Genomic DNA, 26,108 nt, shown 5'->3' with positions numbered 1-26,108 from the left:
AAGTTATATTACATAATTTTAAAAATTAATTTTTAAATTCAATTTTACTTCAGCGTACAATTTTACTACACCACCCACTACGCCAACATTGATTTCTTCCTAAATGCTATGTCGCCACGTCGCATTAATAAAATTCTGAAAACTTCATATCATAACCCGCAGTTTGAAGGGGCATGATGCAATACTCCCACATTTTCAAAATTAAATTAATACACCATTGCCAAATGGTGCAAAGCTCACATCACAAGCCATCGATTTAATTCGTAATTTTATACACAATTTAGCTATCACATTTTGCGCTTCAACCGCTATTTTCGCTCTACTGGGACAACAGATGGTAAGAGCAGGGGGTGTCAAGGAATTCTCAGTTTTTTTTTCTACCTTTAATGGCTTGAAAAGTGCTATACAAAGGACCCCGCACACCTCTTATGGGAAGCTGCACCATAAAGAAACCTTAATTGTTTTTAACCATTCGATTCTCCTCAAGATGCTGATCAAAAGTTATCATTGCGCCAACTTTCTACGATGCACCGTTTTCGCACAAAACGGCCGAGAAGATTCAATATTTCGGCGACAATGAATAAAAAAGAACAAAGGATTTGAGCACAGGCCCGATGTAAGTAAGGCAAATACGTAGCGCGGGTCCGTTTTCTTATCTATACCTGCCGACTCTAGGGCTATCTCCCTCCCGCTCTCATCCGGTTGACGTTCACTGTTTTCTTCCGACTTTCCTGTTCTCATGCTCCTCAAGAATCTGATTTGGATGGTCGAGCAAAACGGCGCGCGGCTGCGAAATGCGACTGCCGCTGGGTGCCGAAGTTCCCATGATTTCCTTCACTCGGGTGCTGAAATGAAGAAACTTTCTGGCTTCTCATCGCCAATTAATTGAATCTTCTCGGCCGTTTTGGGCGAAAACGCTGCATCGTAGAAAGTTGGCGCAACGAAAACTTTTGATCAGCATCTTGAGGAGAATCGAATGGTTACAAAATATTACAGTTTCTTCGTGGTGCAGCTTCCCATAAGAGGTGTGCGGGATCCTCTTGAAATGTGGCTACGAGAATTTGAGAAATTCTCTTATTAAGTTTGATAATTTCTAAAATCTTAGGAGAGGAAATTGCATGACACCTCTCCTATCCAATGGAAATGGCTTTTTTTTTAATCATAATTTGAAGGCTGGTCTATTTGCAATTTTCAATAACTAAGTCCTTGGTTTTCAATTTGTTGGGTGAACTCCTTTAGGTAAGAGTTCGTTCAGATATCTAATCCGAGGCTCTTGGACGAGGAGAGAGGGGAAATAATTCCGCACCCTTGTTTAAAAGTGGAAAAGACGATAGGAGACTCATTACCTGCGCACTGTATTGGATAACGTGCATTCAATCCAACCAAATATTGTGTACAACCCAAACTGTATCAAAGTCAAATACCATCCAAACGGCTTGAATCCTTCGATTTGGAAAATAAACTCCTAGTAGGAAAAAAGAAAAAAAAATCAGCTACTGTACTACCAGTTATAGCTAATTGATTAACTCTGTGGTACTTTTATTTTTTGAGACTCTAAAACAATAGACGGACAATTCCAATTACTGAGACTCGAGAGTCCTAATGAGCAGTAGTTTTTCATTTTAGAAACATTAAACGATACACACGGGTTGACTTGGAGAAAAGACAAACTGATGAAAAGAGATGAACCAAGTTATTATTCAAATTTCAATTAAGTAGTCAATCTAGTCTCAAAATCTTGAGGGGTTGCGGGAGGAATGAAGCTCATAGAGCAAGAACGCACAGATTTAAGCGGAGACAGATAAGGTTTAGTAAGGAGAGACACCTGCTCTTTAATGCAGTGGGTAGATATTATTAATTTCTGGTAAGTATTTTTCAATTCAACGTTCCACACTTTTAGACTGAAATGTGGTTCAGTGATCAATACAAACCCTTCAATTATTATTTTTTCTCTTCTTCTTTGGGGGAAGGATGGGAGCTGAATTTTAATGAAATGAATATGAAGTAGAATATAGAATATTTTACTTACTTGAAGGTAACCGTACAATAGATACAAAACAAAGACTCCCAGTGTGCATAGCAAGAACTGTAAAGTTTTAGAGCAGCGTGTGACATCCAAGCACAAAACATTCACAGTCGGCTGTTTCCCCATTGAGACATTCTCATGCATTGGGATTCTCACATGTTGAGGGTCCATTCTAACCAAATCCAATTTTACAACTTATCTGAGTACAGTCAGGCAAGAAATAAAATTTGAGACAGCTTGATCATCTCTGAAAATTCAAAGTTTAACATCAATTACGTTACCTCAGCCAAAGGCTGATTATAATCTGTGCCATGAAAAGTGGCGAGTAAGAATGGAGTCAAGGACTGGCTCAAGGTATTGTGAAAGGGTTCAAACACAAGGGTCTTGGCTCATCCAAACTACCTGAGCCTGCCAAGGCTAATAAAGTTTTTAAACAAAAGAGCTAGCCTTCATTCACTTGACTATTCTCCCTCCAACCGAGCAAAAAGTACTAACACAAACGTTGCCAAAGCTAACCTTACAGCAATGTTTCTGCGATGCTTGTAGAGTGCTATTGTTACCAGTTGCCAGCATTTAACAAAAAATGTTCAAATTGACTACGCAAAAGTTAGAGATGAACAAAAAAATTCACTAAAATTATAAATAAACCCGTAATTAATAATATCAGGGTTGCCACAGAATTTAGGTATGGCAATTTCCTGTCATTTCCCTGATTTCCCTGGCAAATTTTGATAAATTTCCCTGACATCTGAGGGTATGAAGGATGGTTAAAAAGACATAATTTGAGATACTTTACTTGGAAACATATAAGTTTTATGGTGAATAATTTTTACGCATACGCCTAGTTTTTTGTCATTGACAGCAACTAGTCCGGGTTCTTATATTCAAAAAAAGCTTCCCGTGGAACGGTAAGTGAAGCAAGTGTGGAAAATATCTTAATCTCTTCATTTTGATGCGTAAAAAAGGAATTTCAATGTTGTCAAGCTCAATTTTGCGTCTAACCCCCCAAAATCAAGATGGCGGCCAAAATGGGGGCTCGGGGGGTGAAAATTATGGAATTTGATTTTGATGTCATGATTGGGGTCAATTCTTGTGTAATTTTGGTCGTAAAATCCGAATTTGAGGTCCAAAATACTCTCCGACCCAAAGGGATGCCCCAAATCCAAGATGGCCGCCTAAATCTCCAAGATAGGGTCAAAACTGCGATAGGTATGTAAAAGTGCCAAGTAGGGTGTCCTTGGTAGGGTTCTTTGGGTCGTAGATTTCACCTATGATGTCAAAAACTTACCACGGATCCATTAAAGCCCAAAAAAATCAAAATGGCGGGCAAAAGGGCTGCCGTTGCGGAGTGAAATATATTGTTGAGACAAATATCGTCGAATGAGGTGTCACTGTATAGGTTTTTTGGGTCGTAGATTCCAAAAATAAGGTCCAAATAACAAAATAAGCCAATAGAGGTTCTCCAAAAGCCAAAATGGCGGTCACAATGGCTGCCGCCGAGGCATTGAACGCGTTTGAACAGTAGGGTGTCCCATTTTGGACGTTAAAAAGAAAAAAAAAAAATTGCGAAATCCAACTGAGATACTTGCCAAAAAGTTGTCTCACAGTTAGAAAAAAAAGCACAAAAAAATCTCAGGGTCGTAGCTAAAGGTTGAGTGGTTCCGCAAGGTACTTAAGATGTTTCACCGATTTCTCATCTTGGTGAAAAAATCTCATGGTGGACTCATCTCAAAAAATTTTTGGATTCAAAGCCTCCCAAAAAAGCCGATGTAGCCATATTTTATCGCCTGAAAACACAAAAAACCGAGTACCTATTTCAGTAATTTGAGGCTGTTCCTCACCGAGCCCATTGAGCTTTAAAGCAAACCTTGAATTTTCATACGTTATGACCACATTACTAGTGATTATGTACATGTGTTTATCTATACAGCCTTCCACCGCGGCGCAACGTTGCCACATACCATCGATAAAATTCGATAAAAATCCGCGTTTCCCTAGATTTGAGCCATTTTTTCGGATATTGCACATGGAATACATATGTAAAACTTAAAATGCAGTATTCAGAGATGGAAGGGGATCATACCTTGTGCCAATAATCATTATTTTAAGATCCTGCGCTTATTGACGACCCATTTCTTACGAATTCTAAGCATGATAATGCTTGTGATGCCTCCTAATTTTCATTGATATACCGAAAGGTGGAATTGTCAAGAGTTCAAATCTACGCGAGGGCACGGACATTTTACGCTCAGCATCGTCATTGAACCATCATCGCTGCATCGGAATTACCGGCAATGTGTGAGTACTTCATAAAACAGTGCATAGAGCGCGCTAAATATGCTCGTACAAGTAGAGTAATATCCTCGAATGCTTTTTTAGGGGGCCCGGCCCTTCCCGCATTGCAGGGTCCAGCCCTGCCTTCTTCAGGGCCTAGCCCTACCTTCTTTAGGGTCCAGCCCCACCTGCTCCAGGGCCCAGCCCTACCTGGTTAGGGCTCGGCCCCGCCTCAGGTAGGACTGGGCCCTGAAGCAGGTAGGGCTGAATCCTAACTTCAGCATGGGCCTACCCCTCCAATGTTTAGGTGAAGCAATTTTACCTACCCCGGGTGTAGGGCCGGGCCCTGCCTCGCAGGTCCCAACCCTAAACTCGTTTTATCCGTGGAGATGGAAGGTGATCATATCTTGTGCCAATATTCATTATTTTAAGATCCTGCGCTTATTGATGACCTATTTCTTACGATTTCTAGTCATGATGTTTGTGCACGAGGATGCGACTTTCAAACAAAGACCGTGATCTGAGGACCAAAAAGAAACAGTGCCACATTTCAAAAACACGGGTTCTCGGTGCTGAATTTTTACCAACCTTTAAACCTAGCCCCCCTCCCGCCCCCGTCCTTTTGGACGGGTACCGATCGCTAAGAACGATACCTCCTAATTTTCCCATTTTTTTCTCATACCGCAAAGTGGAAATTCCTACTACCCTCCCAAAGTCCTTAAAGGAGTTTGCACTCCCTAAAATTAGGAGGCATCACAAGCATTATCATGCTTATAATTCGTAAGAAATGGGTCGTCAATAAGCGCAGGATCTTAAAATAATGATTATTGGCACAAGGTATGATCCCCTTCCATCTCTGAATACTGCATTTTAAGTTTTACATATCGACGGTCAAACTACCAGACCACGTATCTCGTTTGCGGTGTTTAAAAATCTCCGCTCTCATTTTATTTTTTTTTAAGAAGAACGATTCAATATTATTACTTGAAATTTTCACAGAATTTTCTTCGCACTGAGAGGAAAAATTACAGAAGTTTTCAAGAATCAACATTGAGAAGTTTCCTCTTTAAAAAAATAAAGTATGACAAGAAGTTTGCGACGCCGCAAACCGAGATACGTGGTTTGGTAGTTTCACCGTCGATATGTATTCCATGTGCAATATCCGAAAAAATGGCTCAAATCTAGGGAAACGCGGATTTTTATCGAATTTTATCGATGGTATGTGGCAACGTTGCGCCGCGGTGGAAGGCTGTATAGATAAACACATGTACATAATCACTAGTAATGTGGTCATAACGTATGAAAATTCAAGGTTTGCTGAAAGCTCAATGAGCTCGGTGAGGAACAGCCTCAAATTACTGAAATAGGTACTCGGTTTTTTGTGTTTTCAGGCGATAAAATATGGCTACATCGGCTTTATTGGGAGGCTTTGAATCCAAAAATTTTTTAAAGGAAGGATTTGACCACCTACGTACGTTGTTCGCCAAAGGAGTTCAATTCTGCCAATTCATGTGTTCAATTCATTTGTCGCCCTTTTTAAACCATTTTAAAAAATGATGAAAAACAGGAAAATTATCAAAAGAAAAAAAAAAAAAAAAAGAAAAAAAAAAAAAAAAAAAACTTTTAAACAATGAGCTCAATGTTTAATATTAACAAAAATTGGCCAAAGTGACCCTCTTACACCTCTGATGAACATACTCGAAGGACTTTATACTCCTAAAATGGGATCATAGTGAAACATCGCGTCAAATGCCGCGACACTTAAGTCGAGCGACGGTCGAGCAGCGGTTTGACTACAAAATGCTAAAATAGCTGATTTTTGCATTTTGAGAGCTAAGAACGAGGGATTTCTGATCCTCGTGGGTCCAAACCTTTATTTTTATCTTAAAATATAGTATCAGAAGTCTCATTATCCGCATTTACGACTTTCTACCTCGATTGCATTTACCGAAAAAAAATCTGCAAGATCGCCAAGATCACCAAGATGAGAAATCGGTGAAACATCTTAAGTACCTTGCGGAACCACTCAACCTTTAGCTACGACCCTGAGATTTTTTTGTGCTTTTTTTTCTAACTGTGAGACAACTTTTTGGCAAGTATCTCAGTTGGATTTCGCAATTTTTTTTTTTTCTTTTTAACGTCCAAAATGGGACACCCTACTGTTCAAACGCGTTCAATGCCTCGGCGGCAGCCATTTTGGCTTTTGGAGAACCTCTATTGGCTTATTTTGTTATTTGGACCTTATTTTTGGAATCTACGACCCAAAAAACCTATACAGTGACACCTCATTCGACGATATTTGTCTCAACAAAATATTTCACTCCGCAACGGCAGCCCTTTTGCCCGCCATTTTGATTTTTTTGGGCTTTAATGGATCCGTGGTAAGTTTTTGACATCTTAGGTGAAATCTACGACCCAAAGAACCCTACCAAGGACACCCTACTTGGCACTTTTACATACCTATCGCAGTTTTGACCCTATCTTGGAGATTTAGGCGGCCATCTTGGATTTGGGGCATCCGTTTGGGTCGGAGAGTATTTTGGACCTCAAACATGGACCAAGAGAATAAATAAGGACCCCCAACTCCGGTTAGCGCTGACATCAGCGCTCCCTGGCAGAGGGTGTAGTGACCTAAACCGACGATTGGGTCCTCCTGTTTACATTTCCATGCACCACCTATTTAGGCTTATCACTCAGTACTGCTCATAGAAGTTTCTAGATCCTCGTATCCTCGTGGTCGCCCTGCAGTTTGGAAGAGTTTAGTGTGAAAAGTTTCCCATTTTCATTTCAATCTTCGTCAGTCTTCGGGTCCATAAACTAGTAATAATGTGTAGTGTTTTTTCTAACCATTTTACTCAGCAGCAACTGCTGTTGAGAAAGCCAAAGGAAGTGTGTGTGTGTGTGTGTGTGTAGTGTGCAGCAGGAATCAGGATTGTACTTTTAGCCGAAGGCGCTTCTCTGTTAAGTGAAATCTTTTTATTGAGAAAAAGTGTTGTACTGATAAAAATCAACTGAGTGTCACAAAATCAAAGATACTTGACTTCAAGCATTACCTTTGATTTGATTATCAGCAAGTCTCTTTGATTCTGCGTCAGAAGTTGACTGAATCATCTTTGCTCGTGTTTTGATAAGATACTTCAAATCAAAGTCTTTCGCATTGACCTCTGCAGAAGGTATGTATCCATTCTATTTCATTAGTTTGCGAAAGTAAAATGTATTAAAGTATCTAAACAAATAAATAAATCATAGATAAACAAAGAACATTGCATGGAATAACATACTATAGAGGTACGATCGTGGACCGTTGTGGCGTTAGTTCACCGCACCCTCTGCCAGGTTCGCTGCAAGCGCGCGGTAACGGTTTTTAACACAGGTTTGAATAGGGAGTTGGGAGTCCTTATTTATTCTTTTGGTCCATGCCTCAAATTCGGATTCTACGACCAAAATTACACAAGAATTGACCCCAATCATGACATCAAAATCAAATTCCATAATTTTCACCCCCCGAGCCCCCATTTTGGCCGCTATCTTGATTTTGGGGGATTAAACGCAAAATTGAGCTTGACAACATCGAAATTCTTTTTATACGCATCGAAATGAAGAGATTAAGATATTTTTCACACTTGCTTCACTTACCGTTCCACGGGAGTACATAAGAACCCGGACTAAACTAAAGGAAGTAACATTTTTGGATGGCCCGTTATTAAAGAGGTTTTGGTCAATTTCTCATGTTGTATCTCCTCATTTACATTGACATCAGGCTCTGATTGCCTCAGACTAAGAGTAGAAATTCTGCAATGCTTCGCAATTTGTGAAGTATTTGCTAGATGTGTTACCACTTTCATTTAGGACTAATATTAGGTAAAACTGAGTCTTTTGTAGAAAATAAATGAAAATAAAGAAAGTTTGAACCAATCATTTTTCACTTTCAAAATATTAAAAAGCAGAGAAACTCTGTATTTAACACTGAAACAATGCCTTACTGCTAATATAAAACCTCATGGAGACAAAGGCACAAACACATAAATTGCAGCAAAAATGATCCAATCCACTTCTCCAATTCAAAGTTTAGTATTGCTTGACACAGTTTCAACTTTCTGAAAGTTAGTAGGAAAATGATTCAAAGAAAGCGATTGGTTGGGAGACAATACTGAATAAAAATGCATGAGTTATTGAAGCTGGGTAGAGAAAGGTAGTTTCTTTCATTATTGCTATGTGTAAAAAGGGTAAAGTTGGTACACACGCATCGGTAGAACAGCAGAGGAGGAGGCGGTATGAAGAGGGCGACTGAAGGGAAGCAGAGGCGGATCCAGAGTGAGTCAGGGGGGCCTGGTGCGGAGTAAGGGGTCTGGAGGGACACTCCCAGAAGAAGGGGGACCGGGAGCCTCCCCCGGCAAATTTTTAAGAAAATAGGCCCTCCCAGATTGATTTTTAAGCAGTTTTAGCATACAATTTGTGCATTATTTGAAAGTTAAAAATTCACAAGCAATACCTCTTTCAGCATAATTTCATTTTAGTGTATGGCCTAGGAATTTATTACTGCGGTGTTGAGCAACCTTTGGTTTGGTAAACTTAGGTTATATAGTTTTGTCTTTAAAAAAATTTCAGTAAATGTCATGGAGCACTTTTCCCCCCTCTCCCTCCCCTTACCCATTTTTCCTTACCCACATTTCCTGGTTTTCCCTTAAGTTTTAAAATTCCCTGACATTTCCCGGTTTTCCCTGACTGTGGCAACCCTGTAATACGACTTGCTGAGTAGCACTCTTTCTACTAAAGAGCCAGTGGGCCTGTTGCAAACTATTATTAGAGCAAAAATTAGAATTGTTTCTTTCAGTGAATGTCTCAAAAATCAGAATGGGCTCATTGGCAAAGTTTGAAATGCACTCCTAACTTCACAATCTGCGTAAGAAATTTGCAGTTTTTTTAGATCCCCGCTTTAAAAACGATACTACGCCACAGGTGAACACTTCGTTGGAGGAGTCGTTCCATTCAACGCTTTCGCAATGGCAATATCCAACATAGTCGACGATTCCACGCGCAAATCGCAACTAAGAGCACAATAGGTCGACCAAAGCGGAGCTTTGTCAACGCGAAGAAATCGTGAAAGTAAACATGCTGGGTTGTTAACAAATGGTTAGAATCTCGGCCAGGCACATGTTTTTTGGCAGATTGGTGTCGGCCATGTTGAATATTGTGTAGTGTCCTGGTGCACGGGGCGGGGGTTGGATAGAACGACACCTCTAACGAAATGTTTACCTATGCCGTAATATCGATTTGGAAGCGGGAAGCTCAAAAGAACGCAAATCTCTTACGCAAATTGTGAAGTAAGGAGTGAATTTCAAACTTTACCAATGCGCTCATCGTGATTTTTGAGACATTTACTGATAGAAACACCTCTTATTACTGCTCTGGCAAAAGACCCATTTCTCAAAAATAAACTGGTTAGGTATAAAACAGGAGTTGAGTTTGAACCTCGGACCAAGAAGGTCACACGTTAATTGCAGCTCCCTTATCAGGATGATAATCAAATAGTATTACCCTCCAGAAAGACGGTGTTTGTTTTGTGCTATAAGCCTTAAATCTTTCAAAATGAAGAGTGACAAAGTGGAAGTTTCAATTTCAACAGAACTGCTTTGTCCCCATTGGAAATACTTCAAAGAATGTGAAAAATGTGGAAATATCGTAGAACCTATGGAGATTGAATGTTGTCATGGAGATGCAGCAACTTTTTGTAAAAAGTGTTACAAACTATTGTTTGACATCAATTCGAAATGCTCTTACTTAGAGACTCGATGTAGAGAAAATTCGGGAATCGTTGATCTAGTTAACCCATAGACCAGAACTTTATAAATTGATGCTTGAAGATAAAGAACTTCAGTTATGAAAGCCAAAGAAATGGAACAATCGTCTCCTTCGCTCCCATCAGACAAAACTGCGACTTCTTCTTCTGGTCAAACTGATGTGAAAAAAGAGAAGTCAAAGAGAGAAACAGAAAAACCCAATGGACTAATGCAAATTGAGAAGAAAAGGAAAATCGAACCATCGACAAGTGGAGCATGAAATTGATTTCAAGTGTGGAAACAGTGAAAAATCGAAGTGAAGATAGTGTTTTCAAAGAACCAAAAAATGTAAATAGAAAGCATGATAAAAAAAGTGAAAGATCCTGTTAAAGATGAACCTAAGGTTTCTGAAAATGGAATGAAAAATAAAGAAAATCAAGAGAAAGAGGGACAACTGAAGAGTAATAGAGGAAATAAAAATTAGAAGAAAAAAATAGCAAAATAACAGATCCTTTTCAGTGGCAAAAAATTCCAAAGAAAAATAAGAAACAAATAGATGAGGAGAAAGCTGATGGTGAAAATACAACCTATACAGAAAATAAATATTCTAGAATCAGAAACCGAAGGGAAACAAAATTCAAATGAAGAGAGAGAAAAGCAGATGAAAAATATAGTTAGGCAATCACCCTCTAGGTATCTTCATTCATGGTATTACCCCTGAGGAAATGAGTGAAATATTTATGTAAACCTTTTTTTTGTGTCTTCATAAATAAACTTTCTTTCAAATCCCCCACCCCCTAAAAAAGGTATAAAACAAAAACGAATGGTTCCCAATAGCATTGGAGCCTGTGGGTTGTGCATGCCCAGGGAGTAAAACCCGCATGATGAAGTGATGCAAGAGAGACTCAATTATGAAAAATTTCATGTGGATAACATGTCCTTTCACGGTTAAAGCTTGGTTAAGAAAAAGTATGAAATAAAAGGGTTAAAATGGAAGATGATGCGTCCCGTTGGTGTTAACTAGTTGATCAGGTTTTCCTTTTTTCTTACAAAAAAAGAGAAAATAAAACTGTAAGTCGCGTTGAAGTTATGATGAGAAAATAAAACTGTAAAGAAACAGAAGATGGGTAATCAATCCCAAGCGGAAACTGCTTGGGAAATGGAGAGTTGAAAAGGCTAAAAACCGATCTGGCAGCAACCAATCATGGCGTATAAGTGAGGGTTAAGTAAGCTGAGGGTAATATAAGTTGATTTTTCAAATTGACTCATGATTAATTAAACTTCTCTTCTTGGAGTTTCTCTACATTGGATGAGCAAGATAAAGTAATGATAAGGATTCAGAGAGTAAGATAACCAAATAAAATGACTGATGCATTCAAAGCTTTTAGCTGAGAGTTCATACTCCATGTTAAAAGCATTAACCATCAAATGTACTGAAAAGATCAAAAACAACTTTCAACATCAAATGTGTATTTGCTCAATTATCTTGAGCCATTAAAAGTACCGAATTATAACTTGTGAGGTTCAAGCAATTAGGTTATTGCTTACAGGCAGGACAAGGCTACCTATGGGCAAGAGGGAAGCAAGCACTTGCCTTGAGCGCTGACATAAGGGGGGGAGGTGGCGGGCGCCAAACAGACCAAAAAAGTAGACGACGGCAAAAGGGAGAAAGAAGGGCGAAGAAGCAAAGAGTGGAGTGAAATAGTGATAAGAAATAGGCATTTAACAATAGATTAAGGAACAATTACTTTCTTTATTACGCATTAACAGAACCGATACAAATTACGGAATAACAACATCCGACGCCATTCCAAAGCTACAACAAAAATGATACTGACACACACATACAAGCTTGAGAAGTATTAGCCAGTGCTACTCTCTAGCGTAAATCAACATACTCAACTTGCCTCCTTGGATTTATCTTTTATTTTAAGTGCAAAGATGAATTTACAAATGTTTTCAATACAAAACGCACTTGAATTTAAAGACTACGTAATTTGCCACAAAAAAAATAAGAAATGATTTCAGTTTATACGCTTCCTCAAATTTGTGTCATAATTCTTAGTGTTATTAAATACTTACTCGACTCGTTGTTTTCAATTTTCTTCTTACTAAAAATTTTCATCTGTCTTCATCCTCACGATTTTTTACTTTTTCCTTTTCTTTACCTGAGGCCAAGTCCTCATCTGTATCACTTTCATCCTTAAAATTAATACAGTGTACATCCTTTTCAATAATATCCACAAGTCTTGTTGTTGTTACCTTGTCGTTTACAAGAACCCTGTAACCAACTTTGGTACATCCAAGCATAGGGTAGGTGGGGATAAAAGGCCGCACCCCAGTTATTTTCCGAGGATTGTTTAGCCGGACTATGTTAGTTATGATGGTAGTGATGTGGTAAAGTTGTTCTGTTAACGAAGTTTCGAACTGAACGGACGCGTTCCCTCGAAAATATGAAGAGAGTTAATTTTTCGTGGGAAAAAAAAGATTTTTCCAGTTTTAATTTAGTCAATGTCAAGTACTGTAGTTGATAGAAAAATTCGGACGAGCTGCAGTTCGAACAATGATGAGGATGGTTTGAATTTTCTGCAGTCTTTTTTGGGCCAATGGCCTTGGCTTTGAATTTTGAGGTTGTGTTTACCTACGTCATCAACAGCCGCAGGTCTGATGGGGTAAAAGGCCGCATGCGGCCTTCACTAAAATACGACTAATACTTAATCTATTAACTAATACTACTGATAATAAATCTTTTACTAAATATTGTTAACAATTACCAAAGATCCTAAAATGTAGGGTAGATGGGGGCAAAAGGCCACGCTTTTCCGTTGCGGCCGTCTTTCGGGCGCCGTATCGCATGCAAATTTCGGAGATGTGGTAAAATACCTATCAACTATAGAACCTTAGGCACGAAATGGCACACTTTCCAGAATTATGAAAGCATTTCCGAAATTTTTTAAAAAGAAATAGTAAACATTTTGGAAATACTTTAAAAATTTTGGAAAGTGTGTCACTTTGTGCGTAAAGGTGTATAGTTGATAGGTATTTTATCACATTTCCGAAAATTTCATGCAATACGGGTGCCTACAGACGGCCGTAACGGAAAATTACGGCCTTTTACCCCCACCTACCATGATATCTTCGTCTGCTTTTTTATCCCATTTTGATGCTTGCTTTTCCTCTGGAACTCTCATGGATGTTGTACTACCAAACAGGCGTAAATACTTGACCCTAGGTTTTTTGTTAAATATTATTTCATAAGGAGCTTTCTTTTTTAATGTGTTTCCTGAGGTTCTGTATTTTATGTAAGCAGTGGTACGAACAATTCTGGCCAAAATTTTAAGTACTGTAATCTGTACTATCCAAAATTTCTGGATTCATTAAGTCTTGCATCGTTATTTTCATTTCTTGCTTGTATTTTACATGAAAGTGAAAAATCAAAAAGCTGAAGATTGCTAATATTAGTATAATGCGGTTGTCAGGGTGACAAGCTTGCTTTCGAAAAATAAGTGCGGCCCAGAAGAAAACAATTTTCGAATTAAAGGATTTTTTTCAAAGGGATCAGCCTCACGTTTGAAACATAGAGCTTTCCGAATTAAAAGGCTTCAATAGCGAACTTGCACTGTAACAGTTTATAAGGAGAATCTGAGAGGGACAAATCCTTTTTGTACTTCTTACACTAGCGCATGTTTGAGCGTATTCCTCTTGTTAAGGGTATTTATCTGCTGAGGGCCTGTAAATAAAAGTTCCGGCAACGGAGGTACATTGATGATATCTTCTTCTGGCATGAAGTAATCGCTAAGCAAACAGAAATTGTGCAAAACGCAGCAAGCCGTAATTATTATAGTAATTTTTTCAATGGAATTGACAGCAATAAAGACCAGGTGGCGCCGTCTGCTCTTTAGCCAGCCAAAGGCATTTTTGACACACACTCTGCAAAAAATTAAGAATACAATTCAGGCGTTTCAAAGAGAGATAACCATCAAAACACTAAGGTTGATAGAAGAAAGTTCAATAAGTAATAGTTGTATCCTATGTTCTGCGGGCTCATTGTCAAAGGAAAGCATACAGTTTCAGATGATTGCAGGTTTCAAATCTAACAAATACCCTTAAGGTTAATCTTCAGCTGTAGTTCTGAAAAAATCCACCACGTCGCACTGCGAAACTCCGACTCCGAAATCAGTGATTATTTAAATATCACAATAGATATCTTAAATTCTAAGACTCATAAGTTCTAGCAGCATACGTCTGGAATCCTTAGAAACAAACGCGAACTTTGAAAGTTTAATAATAAGAGCTACAATTTGATCCCAGTTTCTCTTACGGGATATCTGTAAGTGCGAGAGAGACAGCTCATGGTGGGAGAGAGATATCTGCAACTGCTGAGAGCGATCAATCGCGATTGGTTGCATCAAGGTCATCATGCTTAGCCCTACTTTTTTCTGGGATCAAATTTCAGAGCTTCAGAAGTTTCTTTTTACGTCGTTTGTAGTGTCAATATGAAGAAGAATATTATGGCTAGAACTTATGACTCTTCGATTTAAACAGAAGTTCCCCTAACTTTCATAAAAGCTCAAGGACTTGCGTGGAGCTGTATGGACTCTAATAACGTGGACCAAAAAATCAAAACACAGCGGTGGCGCCCCCTGCGCGGAGAAATTTCTTACTTCACGCAGCTGTAGATAAACCTTAAAGATAAAATTGCAAGTTCAGGACCAGTTGTATAGTTTTCTTTCATCCTAAATTGATGTGACATTGGTTAATGCTGAAAAGAAGAATGAGGACATTCCATTTGTTATAGCCTGGAGCTGAAGTTAGTGTTTGTGAAGCTCCTGACCATTCTTTAAGTTCACTTTGTGTGATGGAATGTAATGTATTCCAATGTTGATACATACCTTCCACCACTTGGTCTCCGGTTGAAGTTTGCCTCATCTGGATTAAGGCCATTATGACGTGTAAATGGCACCATTAACCAGTTTCTAAGTGGGTATGCCGAGTCGCCGATGAGGTGTCCATTTCCGTAAAAGAGACGATTTTCTTCCGTTTCTGAAATTCGCCACAGCTTGGAGTGTTGGAGTACCCTGGCATGATGGGTTCGCCCGGGAAAACCCACGTTTATGAGCTAAACAATTTAGAATATGTGCACACTCCTTGCAAAATGACAGATTGCCTACATTTCCTATTCGTGCAATCATGAATGTGTGCAATGGGCACTTTGACTTCAATTTGGGATCCATCGATGGCACCAATCACTCCTGAAATATAATTTAGAATGAATCATTAGTGGTAGTGCTTGCACTAACAATGACTTCTTAACGAGCAATGGGGAATTTACAGCACTTTTCTTGAAAACTGAAATATTTTAATCTTGGAATGTAAAATTAAAAGAAGTACAGATACATGAAGAGTAGATTGAGCTTAAACTGGATTGATACAGAGCAGTGCTTCAAAGTTGATTGGAGATTCTCCTCCGACAAGAGGGGCGAAACGACCTCAAACAAATGTGATGATCGACGATTTGCCGTGACATAACCCCCTTGTAGAAAAAGTTCCTTATTAAGCACAAGACCAATCCACACAGGTCAGTCATTGCGCATCTTTTTGAGATCCACTTTCCCTCCCGGCCCTAACTCAGCGGCACTCAATGCTACGTCACAATGGGTGCTCCCATAAGAAATACATTGCAAACACTCAATACTACTTACGTCATTGCGCAGTGGAGTTCCAAAACTCGTCCTTGGGAATGACTGACCTGTGTAGAATGGTCTTGATTGTGCATTTATCTAAATTTTTCTATTTGCTTCAAACTCAACAGTGAAAGGATTAAATGTTTTCAATTACAAATTACAAACCTGGAAATGTACTGGCATCCTCAAATTCACTTTTAATTATCTCTGCCTCATCGACTGAAGGCCACTTTATGAAGATACCTTGATTATCAGTGAAGATATCAAGTATCTCTTCAATTATATTAAGCACAGTTGAATCCGCCAGTCCGAATTCATCTTCAATTCTTCTTAAGGGCCCTTGTGCGGCCAAATACTCAAGTGTGACTAATAATTTGACCATTGAAGCTATTAATATCCTTCCAGTATCGTTATCACATTCATACTGTGGATACTTTTCCATGACAAAACCATGCAACTTATGGAAAGTCCCCTGTGTCATTCTATACAACCGGGAAAAATCAGATGGACGGTAATCGATAAGCCAATCACTCACATATCTGAAATAGGAAAAACAGACCAAGGCATTGGATGAAAAGCAACAGAGGAAAATTTATGAAACTGTTATGGATTATCTTTTAAATAGAGGTTTCTTTAATTGCTGATAGACCAAGCAGCATTAATAATTAGCTGTGTGTTTTGTTTCATCACTTACCTAACTTACACGTTGAACAACTTAATGGGCCTGTTGCATGCAAGAGATACAGCCGTGCAAATAGACTTTTTAGCGGTTAAATGACACGAAAATTACGATGGTCACATTAAAAAAGTCTGAAATACACTCCTTACTGCGCAATTTGCGTTGTTAGAAGCGCGCTTTTTCAAATTTCCCGCGTCGGGGGGCAGTTTTCTTACGGAAACAATTAACGGCAACTCGCGGCTATTTCCGGTCAACTAAAACTGACAACATAACCTAAAAATCGGAGCTCGTGATATCGTGAAATGAAATGTAGAAGGATTGCGTTGGATATTTAAAAGTTGATCGATTTGGTGACCGCATAAAGCGTATATGGACCACTATAAGAGATCACGTTAGGTTTGTGAACAAACTGAAGGAAAAAATAACAACAACCCGGCATCTTCCGGAAATCACCGAGCCCGCCGTTTGCTCGTTTCCGGTGATTAGAAAACTGCCCCCCGACGCGGGAAATTTGAAAAAGCGCGCTTCCAACAACGCAAATTGCGCAGTAAGGAGTGTATTTCAGACTTGTTTAATGTGACCATCGTAATTTTCGTGTCATTTAACCTCTATAAAGTCTATTCGCGCGGCTGTATCTCTTGCATGCAACAGGCCCATTGAACATTGAGCATGTTTTGGAAAGTGCTGGATTTATCACTGCACCAAGTGTGTTCCAGACAATGGGCCTGTTGCAAGGTGCGGGGATTTGCAAATTGATGCCGGATTCTTATAGCAAATTTCACGAAAAGAACGATGGCACTACTAAAAAACCTTGAAATGACCTCTCAAACTCAAAAAAAGCTGTTTTTGGAGCCGACCCATTCAAAACGGTCGTTTTTTAACCGCCATACTTGTGATTGGTGAAGCCTATATATTCTGTGCTTGTGACATGAAATGATATGACAGCCATGGTTTCTTCATCACTTATATAATGTATTTTCCCGTAAGGAAATGACAGCCGCTTTTCAAATGCAAATATCGAGTCAATCGATAATTTTTTGATCAAAATGGAAATCAGAAATGGATTCCTCGTACGTTTAAATGGTTAAAACCTTCATTAGATAAATGAGAACCGACGGGATAAACCCTATTTTTAAGGAAGACTGTAGTCAATGGGTGACAGTTTGCATCTGCTTAGTGATAACAGACATGGACATTAGCTCAATATTTGGCCATTTTCATGAGTTTTTACTTTTTTGTCACTATTTGAAGGTAAGTTTATTTTGTAAATCAATTGTTTAGTGCCTTAGGATCATGTTAAAAGCTGTAAAGGTATACTTTGTTACTTATTAATTCAGAACACACTCCGGCAGTCCAACAATCAAACCATGGATGTTCTCTCAATGCGTGTAAATCATTCTTAACTCTTCAACAAACATCTCAATATCATTCAGAACGTTCCCACGTTTTATGAACTTATGTTATTTTAAAATCCTGTATGTTTTAAATGTAACACTATACAGAAAAATTTATCGATAAAGTCTGCGGTAACCGAAGAAGGATCCTACGTCTACTTTCCTTACCTCCACCTAAAACATACCGGTCTCCTCATCTCATCAGTATTGTCAAAGGTAAGTTTTTTTCATCATAAATGATTGATACTATCATTTTGGTGTCTTCAGCGAAGCATTAAAGGGTGAAATAGTAAGAAGTAACAACTGACTCGCTACATCCAGGTTTGAGCGTTGGACTGCCGGAGTGTGTTCAGAATTAATAAGTAACAAAGTATACCTTTACAGCTTTTAACATGATCCTAAGGCACTAAACAATTGATTTACAAAATAAACTTACCTTCAAATAGTGACAAAAAAGAAAAAACTCATGAAAATGGCCAAATATTGAGCTAATGTCCATGTCTGTTAAAATAAGCAGATGTAAACTATCACCCATTGACTACAGTCTTCCTTATAAATAGGGTTTATCCTGTCAGTTTTTATTTATCTAATGAAGGTTTTGACCATTTAAACGTACGAGGAATCCATTTCTGATTTCCATTTTGATCAAATAACTATCGATTGACTCGATATTTTCATTTGAAAAGCGGCTGCCATTTCCTTACAGGAAAATACATTGTAAGTGATGAAGAAACCAGGTCTGTCATATCATTTCACGTCACAAGTATGGCGGACCCGAAACGACCGTTTTGAAAATCCAAATTCTGAGGCGTTTATAAGTTGATTTTTTGGGGGTTTCCAGTGATTAAAAAACTCCGGGAAAATTCCTGTGACATCAGGAGCCTTAGTTCTTTCGATTAAAGCAATAAAAAAATTGGTGCAACAGGCCCATTTTGCTGTACTTCGAGGGACTAATATCAATCACACCCTCTGCTTCTGCTACTTATCTTTCGCTCTTCATTGCCTTAGGCTATCGTTCAGTGCAGCAGAATAATTGTTGAAAAGTGTGTGTTTGTCGAAGGGACAAGAAAAGACTGAGGAGAAATAGCAGTTTGTGATTGGTCTGCTTCATCAGTCATCCTCTTTTTTGTGCATATCTCGGGTGGAATGCAAGAGAGGCTACAGTTAACTTTTGAGTTGCTGCGACTTTGTTATCAAATCCCTTCTACACGCGCACAACAAAGCCAGCCAATCGCTGAGCTCTATTCCTGCTTAGTCTTATCTTGTTCAGTTGACAAACACAAAATTTCTATGTTCAGTTTGCTGGCCTCAAAGTGTACCACGTTAGATTTGACTGTAAAAGTGGAGACGTTTCGAAACCTGAGACTTCTGTCTTGCGCTTCAACCAGTGAACACTCAGAGGTAGATTCCTGCTGAACTCTTATGGGCTGCTAGGCTTTGTTCCAGAACTTTGAATTGTTTGAGATAAAAAAAGAACTTAAATAGCTTAATTTTCCCCAAAATAAATAATAAAACCGTCATACCTGGAGAACTTAGGGTGCAGATTGTAGGTTTTAATGATAGCGTGATACATCTGCTGATGATTCTGTGGAAGCATCATTTGGACGATCAGATCCTTTATCCTTCTTCGTATATATTATTAATGAGATATATTTCCATGACTAACGGCGGATTTCACAGAACTTCTATTCCTGGACACTTTTGTTTACAAGAGATACGAAAAGTAAACAAACAAATAATTACACAGCAAAAAAAATAGGACTGTTTCAGCTGTGACAAAAAGGCAACAGGATTCCTAACCTCACTTTTGGCAGCTCCACTTTCATGGGCTACAAAAAAAAGTGACGCAAATAACAAAAAACAGAGAACATGTTTCGTCGAACAAAATACGACTTATATAGAACTCACAAGCGCAAGAAAATTCGGCAGAAACTGTCTGAAACTACTCAGAATCAGCGTTTGAAAACTGACTTTCCTTTTCATGGGAAATCCCATGTAAATCGAACCGGCCGAATCCCGGTTAGGGCACCAGCCCTAAAATCGCAATATATCTCGATTGTGTCGTCATCACTAAAACGATCTATTTCCAAAATACCTCACCTCTCAAATTCATTTTTCGATTCAATTCATCAATCAATACATGTGTTTCGCCTTGACTCCCCCGGACGTTTCAAAGGATTTTACCCAAGTTCGAATGGCAGGAATGAAACTTCTGGGATTTTTTCACATTAGAAAACACAACGAAATTTTTCTTTTACTAATGAAGTTATTCATAGGACTCCACAAGAACTCATAGTTGGTACTGTGATTAGTATTGACTACTTAACTCAATATTTTTCCCAACTTCGCAGGCGAGATTTTTCCTTGGGACAAATCCCATGAGCCGTCCTGTGGAGACAAGGCCTTTCAAAGCAACAAGTAGAAGTTATATTTGGCAAGAATTCGACTAAGTAGAGGTGTTGTCAGCTAAGTTGACGGTTGTTTACTTTCGGTTTGCAGGTGCTTTCGCGTCACTACTATCCACATGAAAACATCTGACTCTCTCAGAAGCAAGAACACAAGCTTAGATAAGTTTTTTAATACTTTCAAACCTTTTAATACTTACATTTTTAGCCAAAAAAAAATCGCAACCACAAAAAGTCGCAAATCATAACTGATAAGTAGTTTTTTTACGATACGACCATGAGACTGATGTTTTCAGTGTGGATAGTGGCGAACGCCGCTTTGTTCAAAGGCCCAAATTCGTCGTTGGTGCTTGCAAACTGAAAGTAAACAACCGTCAACTTAGCTGACGACACCTCTTAGTAATTTCATGGGGATAATTTTCTTCTCTTTCCTGAAATTACAGGGCAAGCAGTGGTTATCATGCTCATTTAGACCTCACACAGCTGAATTTAAAAAATTCAAAATCGTCTCCAAAATTCTTTACAAAATTTGAACCACGCTATAAATCTTGATGTTAAATATCGTCATTCTTAGCAGTAACGATCAGTGAGTTGGATCTAAAAAATTAAGTCTTACATCCACACTTGCCTGAGTGGAAGATCGTGGTGACAAGAGGCTACTTTGATAAGTCTCACCTCTCACCTGAAAGCATTTTCCAAATTTTCTAAAGAAGCTAATCACTCCTCAAAAAATGGGATCACTAAAATGGAACTGGAAAATTGGTAGAAATGTAGAAATGGACCCTTGCCATGGACCAAAAGAATAAATAAGGACTCCCAACTCCCTATTGAAACCGGCAATGGTCGATTCGTGGCGAACGGTCAGAGGTCGATTCGCGAACGGTCATACGTCGATGCCCGAACGCACCGAACCAATCGAACCTAGTTCACCATTGTGCATTTTATTTTACTTTTCATTTTATCGTTTGTTGCAAATGGAGCATTATGTATAGGCTGCTTGTCTTTGCCGTGGACGACACTAAAGACCTCTAAGTTTAAGTAGCTCTCTTAGCAGAACGAGAGCCACAATGGATCAGGAAATTCCATCAATGGTTGTAAATTAAACTAAATTTATGCTTTGTTTCTGACCCTTAAAGTAGATACCTAAGTAAACAGGTCTCGATTTTTAATTTGACCTCGACTGATGAGCAATAAAAGCCTAGCGTCACCATTAATGTCTTCCTTTTCTTCATCAGAGAAAGGCTATGTCCAATAATAGACTTAATTGAAAATGAACTTTGGAGAAACGTTCTCCTCTTAATTTTGCACCATGATTTGAAGAGAAAGGTCTTCAGGATTTTTCCATTCTGATACTTGGAGGGAATTTAAGTTTTTTTAATATCTTTTCTAATAAGACCCAGCTGGGGCGCTAAGTGGCTTTTTTTATTTATTTTTATCTTTTAATGTGATAAGACATACACATCAATGGTGAACCTAGAAAAATTTCCATTGTGCAAGGAATATGGATTGATAGCATCTCAGAATCGGTGCATTACATGCAATTTTTCTTCATGTACTGATCCGTTATGCTTCAAAATAGTAAAAAATTTAAGAACATCTGAAATGATGCAACTGCAGATAGGATTGTGGTTAAGTGATGTCACCTTCATTATGCATCCCCTTAAAATGGAAGGATTTATAAAATGAACTTCAAATTTCTTCAATGAAAGTGAAAAACTCTTATGAAGTTGCGTGTAAAAATCAATGTCTCATTTCTGTGTTTTCAGAAACAAGTCGCGGTGAAAATGCCTAATTTTTTTTTTAATTTCATGGAAAATAAACTTGATTTTTCTCGTCTTTGAAAGTATCATGTCTTACCGCGATGTGCAAAAAGAATGCTCGATAGGTACCTATGTCATAACTTTTTCCATGTTTGAATTAAAATGTTCCGATTAGGACTAGTGTGAGAAGTTCCAGTTGTACTTCTTTGAGGCTGGGCCTCAAGTGTTTCATCCTCTTATCTTTTTGTGTTCGTGTTTTCAGCACCCTGTCTCTCTTTAGTAGGGAGCCGAGGCACCCTTCTATGACTCAGTCTTGTCACGTTACAGTATGAGGAACTGCGCAAAAGCAGATTGAAGCAAAGGAAACTGTGTCGGTAGTAAATTCTAGGTATCCTACATGAATGTATTTATTTCCAAGTAACTCCTGTGGGTAACAAAACGTTGGCTTCCACATCAAGAATAAAGTTGTCAAAGTAGAGGCTTGAAAGCAACTTACAATGAGGTAGATGTAAAGACCTGTGATATTAAAGCGTATTAAAGGTGATAAGGAACTTTACCATCGAAGAAATCTTCAGTCAAGGCGACTATGACCATGGAGCAGAGACGTTTCCCTCGCTGTATAAGAAAATCTGCCATTAAAGTTTTTCAAGAACAAGAAAAGCTACAGTTTCATCTGCATTTTTCATCAACTTGGTTCTCAAGAAACCTTCAATGATCAGACGCAATGATATGCTCCTTTGGCGTGGTAGCGAGTGGAGATAATCTATGAACTGCTGAAAGACTAGGTACATTTTCCTCAAAAAGTGGATTTTTCCACCTACCTACGCGAAAGTCGTAGAGTGTCCACTCAATTAGGGCTCAGACTGAAAAAGAAATTAATTAATTAATTTAAACTGACTCAAAAACACTTCCGGATTGAACAGCTTCGATTAACTTCCCACCGTTCCGACAATGAACAGCAGTGGCTAGGCAAGAAATTACTACTAAACAGACACACTGCCAAAAAAATAATTTATCCGACGACATGCGAAAATTTATTCAGTGAAAAATATTAGACGTTCTTGACTATTAAATAGGTAGATGTACTATTACGATTACTTACGTCCTCAAAAGGGGTTAGTTTATAGTTTAATGAGAAACAATAACAAACTCGTCCGAACTCGCCCCGGCGAATGTTCATGACATTCGCGGCAGTTCGCGGAACCATTCGACCCGTTCGCTTCGAGTCGACGTCTGCCCTTTTTTCGAATTCGACTTCTGCCGATGTCGACGATTGAACCCTGTGTTAAAAACCGTTACCGCGCGCTTGCAGCGAACCTGGCAGAGGGTGCGGTGAACTAACGCCACAACGGTCCACGATCGTCGTACCTCTATAGTATGTTATTCCATGCAATGTTCTTTGTTTATCTATGATTTATTTATTTGTTTAGATACTTTAATACATTTTACTTTTGCAAACTAATGAAATAGAATGGATACATACCTTCTGCAGAGGTCAATGCGAAAGACTTTGATTTGAAGTATCTTATCAAAACACGAGCAAAGATGATTCAGTCAACTTCTGACGCAGATTCCAAGAGGGCTATAGTTTAGTATATGGACCGTTCCCGAAAATAACCTTGATCCCCCTTCCCCTGGCGCACATTCGGGATCAGCAAGAGGGAATGGGGTCCCGGGTGGGGACACACTTTAAAAATACCCGGAAAACTCAAAAAGAAACCCCCAACAATCAAAGAGATCCGATAAATCGGCGGCTCATATACTAAACTGTCAAGGCAGTTTAGAATGTGGACCGTGCCAATAGAGGTGCAGACGGGCCTCTCCGCCTCTCCTGCCGACGCCAGGCAGGCTCCTCGTCCGCTGACACCATCCGATATGACGCGCGGACACGGAGCAGCTATTCTACAGCGGGAAATTCAAAATTTACAGCTTACCTTCATGTACCGAGGCTTCACGTTTCCTCTTCTACACTGCCGGGTTTTCGGGATTGTACACTTTCACTATTTCATTCAAAATTGCCGTAAATGCGTCCTTCTTCATTTTCCGCTGCGCGAATCGCCACAGGTACTCGCACAGGTGATCAGCGAGATTTTCAGGTTTCACTCCCCACGTGCCAGGCGGCGCCTGAAGGGTCTCCACTGCGACTCGATGGTGTTGGTGTGGATTCCTGACGGTGTCACGAATGTGTGCTTATGCTCCACTATGTCATGGATGTACCCGTCATCTTTAAGAAATGCGTCGGCCGCCCAGCCGTCTGTATTGACAGTCGTTCCCTTGAGCACGTGCTTATTAAAAAATTTTCGGAACGTTTTCTCGTCTCTTTTATTGTGAGGGCATATTTCCAGGCGAAAGTCTTTGGTGTCCCGATCGATGACACCCCAGATCCAGCTGCCTTCTACCACTCGACCGCGATGATATTTCCTTCTTCCCAGTTTCATCTCGTCTGCTTCCACCACATGTCCGTCACCTCCGATGGGGCCTTCATTCTCGTAGTCGCGGTCGAGGGCTAACGTGCAGACTTCCCTACAATAGGTGTACCAGTCCGACACCGTTGCTCGACTTAGGATGGTATCATCCTCGCTCAGGCCTGCTTCCACAATGAACTGGTCATAAGTCATTTCACGCGCGAAGCAATACACTATTATTAGCACTTTCCGAATGTCGATCTTACAACCCTCGAACCAGGTTTTCTTTATGCGCGATACGCGAGTGTCTCCTTTCCTTTCGTGTTTCTTTCGGCACCGAAACTCCCCAATAAATGTTCGCGAAAAATCTAATGTCATTAAACTCCCGCACAATTGACACAGTTTCGTGGCTGGAATTAGTCCCCAGATTAGCAGAAACTCTCGAAGTCCATTGTCTGACCGGATCTCGTTCGCGAGCTGGTACAGGCTTATCATTGGCTTATTCTTCTTTCGCGTTTCCACCGTATCTAAAAAACTCATATCGATCGGGATGCTACTTGATGGCTCGCACTCCGTCGCACTTTCGCCACAACCACTTCCACTTGTTGACGCGATTGGCACCTCTTCCGCACAACCACTCGCGCCTTCCTTCCTCTGACGTGCGAGTCCATCTTCTGCTTTGCCACTCGTTTGCTTTTCCGCGGGCGGAAAACATCGTCCTCAGAATCACTACTATCATAAACAATCCCGTCACTTCTTTCACTTCTTTTCGACATACTTCCTTCATAAACGATACGCACACTTTCCGGATTCGAACACAAACACAGACACTTTCCGAACACCCGATTACGGCCGACGAACTACCACTCTACTTCTTCACCGCTACCGCAGGGATCACTGAGGGGTCACGTCGCATCGATGCCGAAGCTTCTGGAGGGGGTAGGGGTGAGTGCGAATCGCATCCTTCCATTCCACAACCATAGCCTGCGGCGGTGTTGGTCATTAGGACAAGTGTCCAGTGTCTCGCGGAATGTGTCGACTTAGCAGTGACTTTCGGGTTCACCACATTAGGCGTGGGACCAGGGTTGTCACATCGCTACTCATCAACCCCTTTCTCGTCACGACACTCGATTTCCCGACATGTACCTACATTTTCCTTTTTTCACAATCCGCGCTGACTCGAGAGGGTTGTTATCGTTTTTTGCGGCCGAAGGACGCCACCCGCTGCCGCTTTTCGGGCACAACCCTCTATGCCACACTCGCCAAATTTCCGTACTTCACTTTCCTTCTTTGCCACAATCCGCGCTGACTCGAGAGGGTTGTTTTCGTTTTTTGCGGCCGAGGGCCGCCACCCGCTACCACTTTTCGGGCAGAACCCTTTCATGCCACCGCCGCTAAATTTCCGCACTTCACTTTCCTTCTTTTTCACAATCCGCGCTGACTCGAGAGGGTTGTTATCGTTTTTTGCGGCCGAAGGCCGCCACCCGCTACCACTTTTCGGGCACAACCCTTTCATGCCACCGCCGCTAAATTTTCGCACCTCACTTTCCTTCTTTTTCACAATCCGCGCTGACTCGAGAGGTTTGTTATCGTTTTTTGCGGCCGAAGGCCGCCACCCGCTACCACTTTTCGGGCACAACCCCTTCAAGGATACTTCTCTCATGTCACATGCACCTTCCACTTTTCCGCCCTTCACTTTCC

At 39.9% G+C, this 26,108-nt stretch overlaps 1 protein-coding gene across 18 annotated transcripts in view; it reads right to left on the bottom strand.

The window, feature by feature from the left end:
* The window catches only part of Papst2 (adenosine 3'-phospho 5'-phosphosulfate transporter 2), a 79,606-nt gene extending 55,530 nt beyond the window's left edge, over window positions 1-24,076 (bottom strand). For 7 of the 18 annotated variants that reach the window (XR_011899339.1, XR_011899338.1, XR_011899337.1 and 4 more), the window contains exons 1-3: window positions 20,871-21,056; window positions 2,030-2,273; window positions 1,347-1,465 (exon numbers count right to left, since the gene is read on the bottom strand). Coding sequence is in view for 2 of the 18 variants with exons in the window: in XM_019060465.2 (XP_018916010.2) it covers window positions 1,347-1,465; window positions 2,030-2,197 (287 nt within the window). In the remaining 16 variants the exon portion in view is untranslated. Of the gene's footprint in view, window positions 1-1,346; window positions 1,466-2,029; window positions 2,274-6,931; window positions 7,068-7,147; window positions 7,259-13,755; window positions 14,011-14,972; window positions 15,333-15,929; window positions 16,304-19,360; window positions 19,536-20,858; window positions 21,060-23,485; window positions 23,861-23,936 lie in introns of those variants that run through there. The other 11 variants (XR_011899342.1, XR_011899341.1, XR_011899343.1 and 8 more) reach the window with 11 other exon arrangements.
* Between the last annotated feature and the right edge of the window lie 2,032 nt (window positions 24,077-26,108).

The sequence above is a fragment of the Bemisia tabaci genome, chromosome 2, assembly GCF_918797505.1.
Source record: "Bemisia tabaci chromosome 2, PGI_BMITA_v3".
NCBI lineage: Eukaryota > Metazoa > Arthropoda > Insecta > Hemiptera > Aleyrodidae > Bemisia > Bemisia tabaci.
This window is presented reverse-complemented; position numbering and strand designations above follow the sequence as displayed.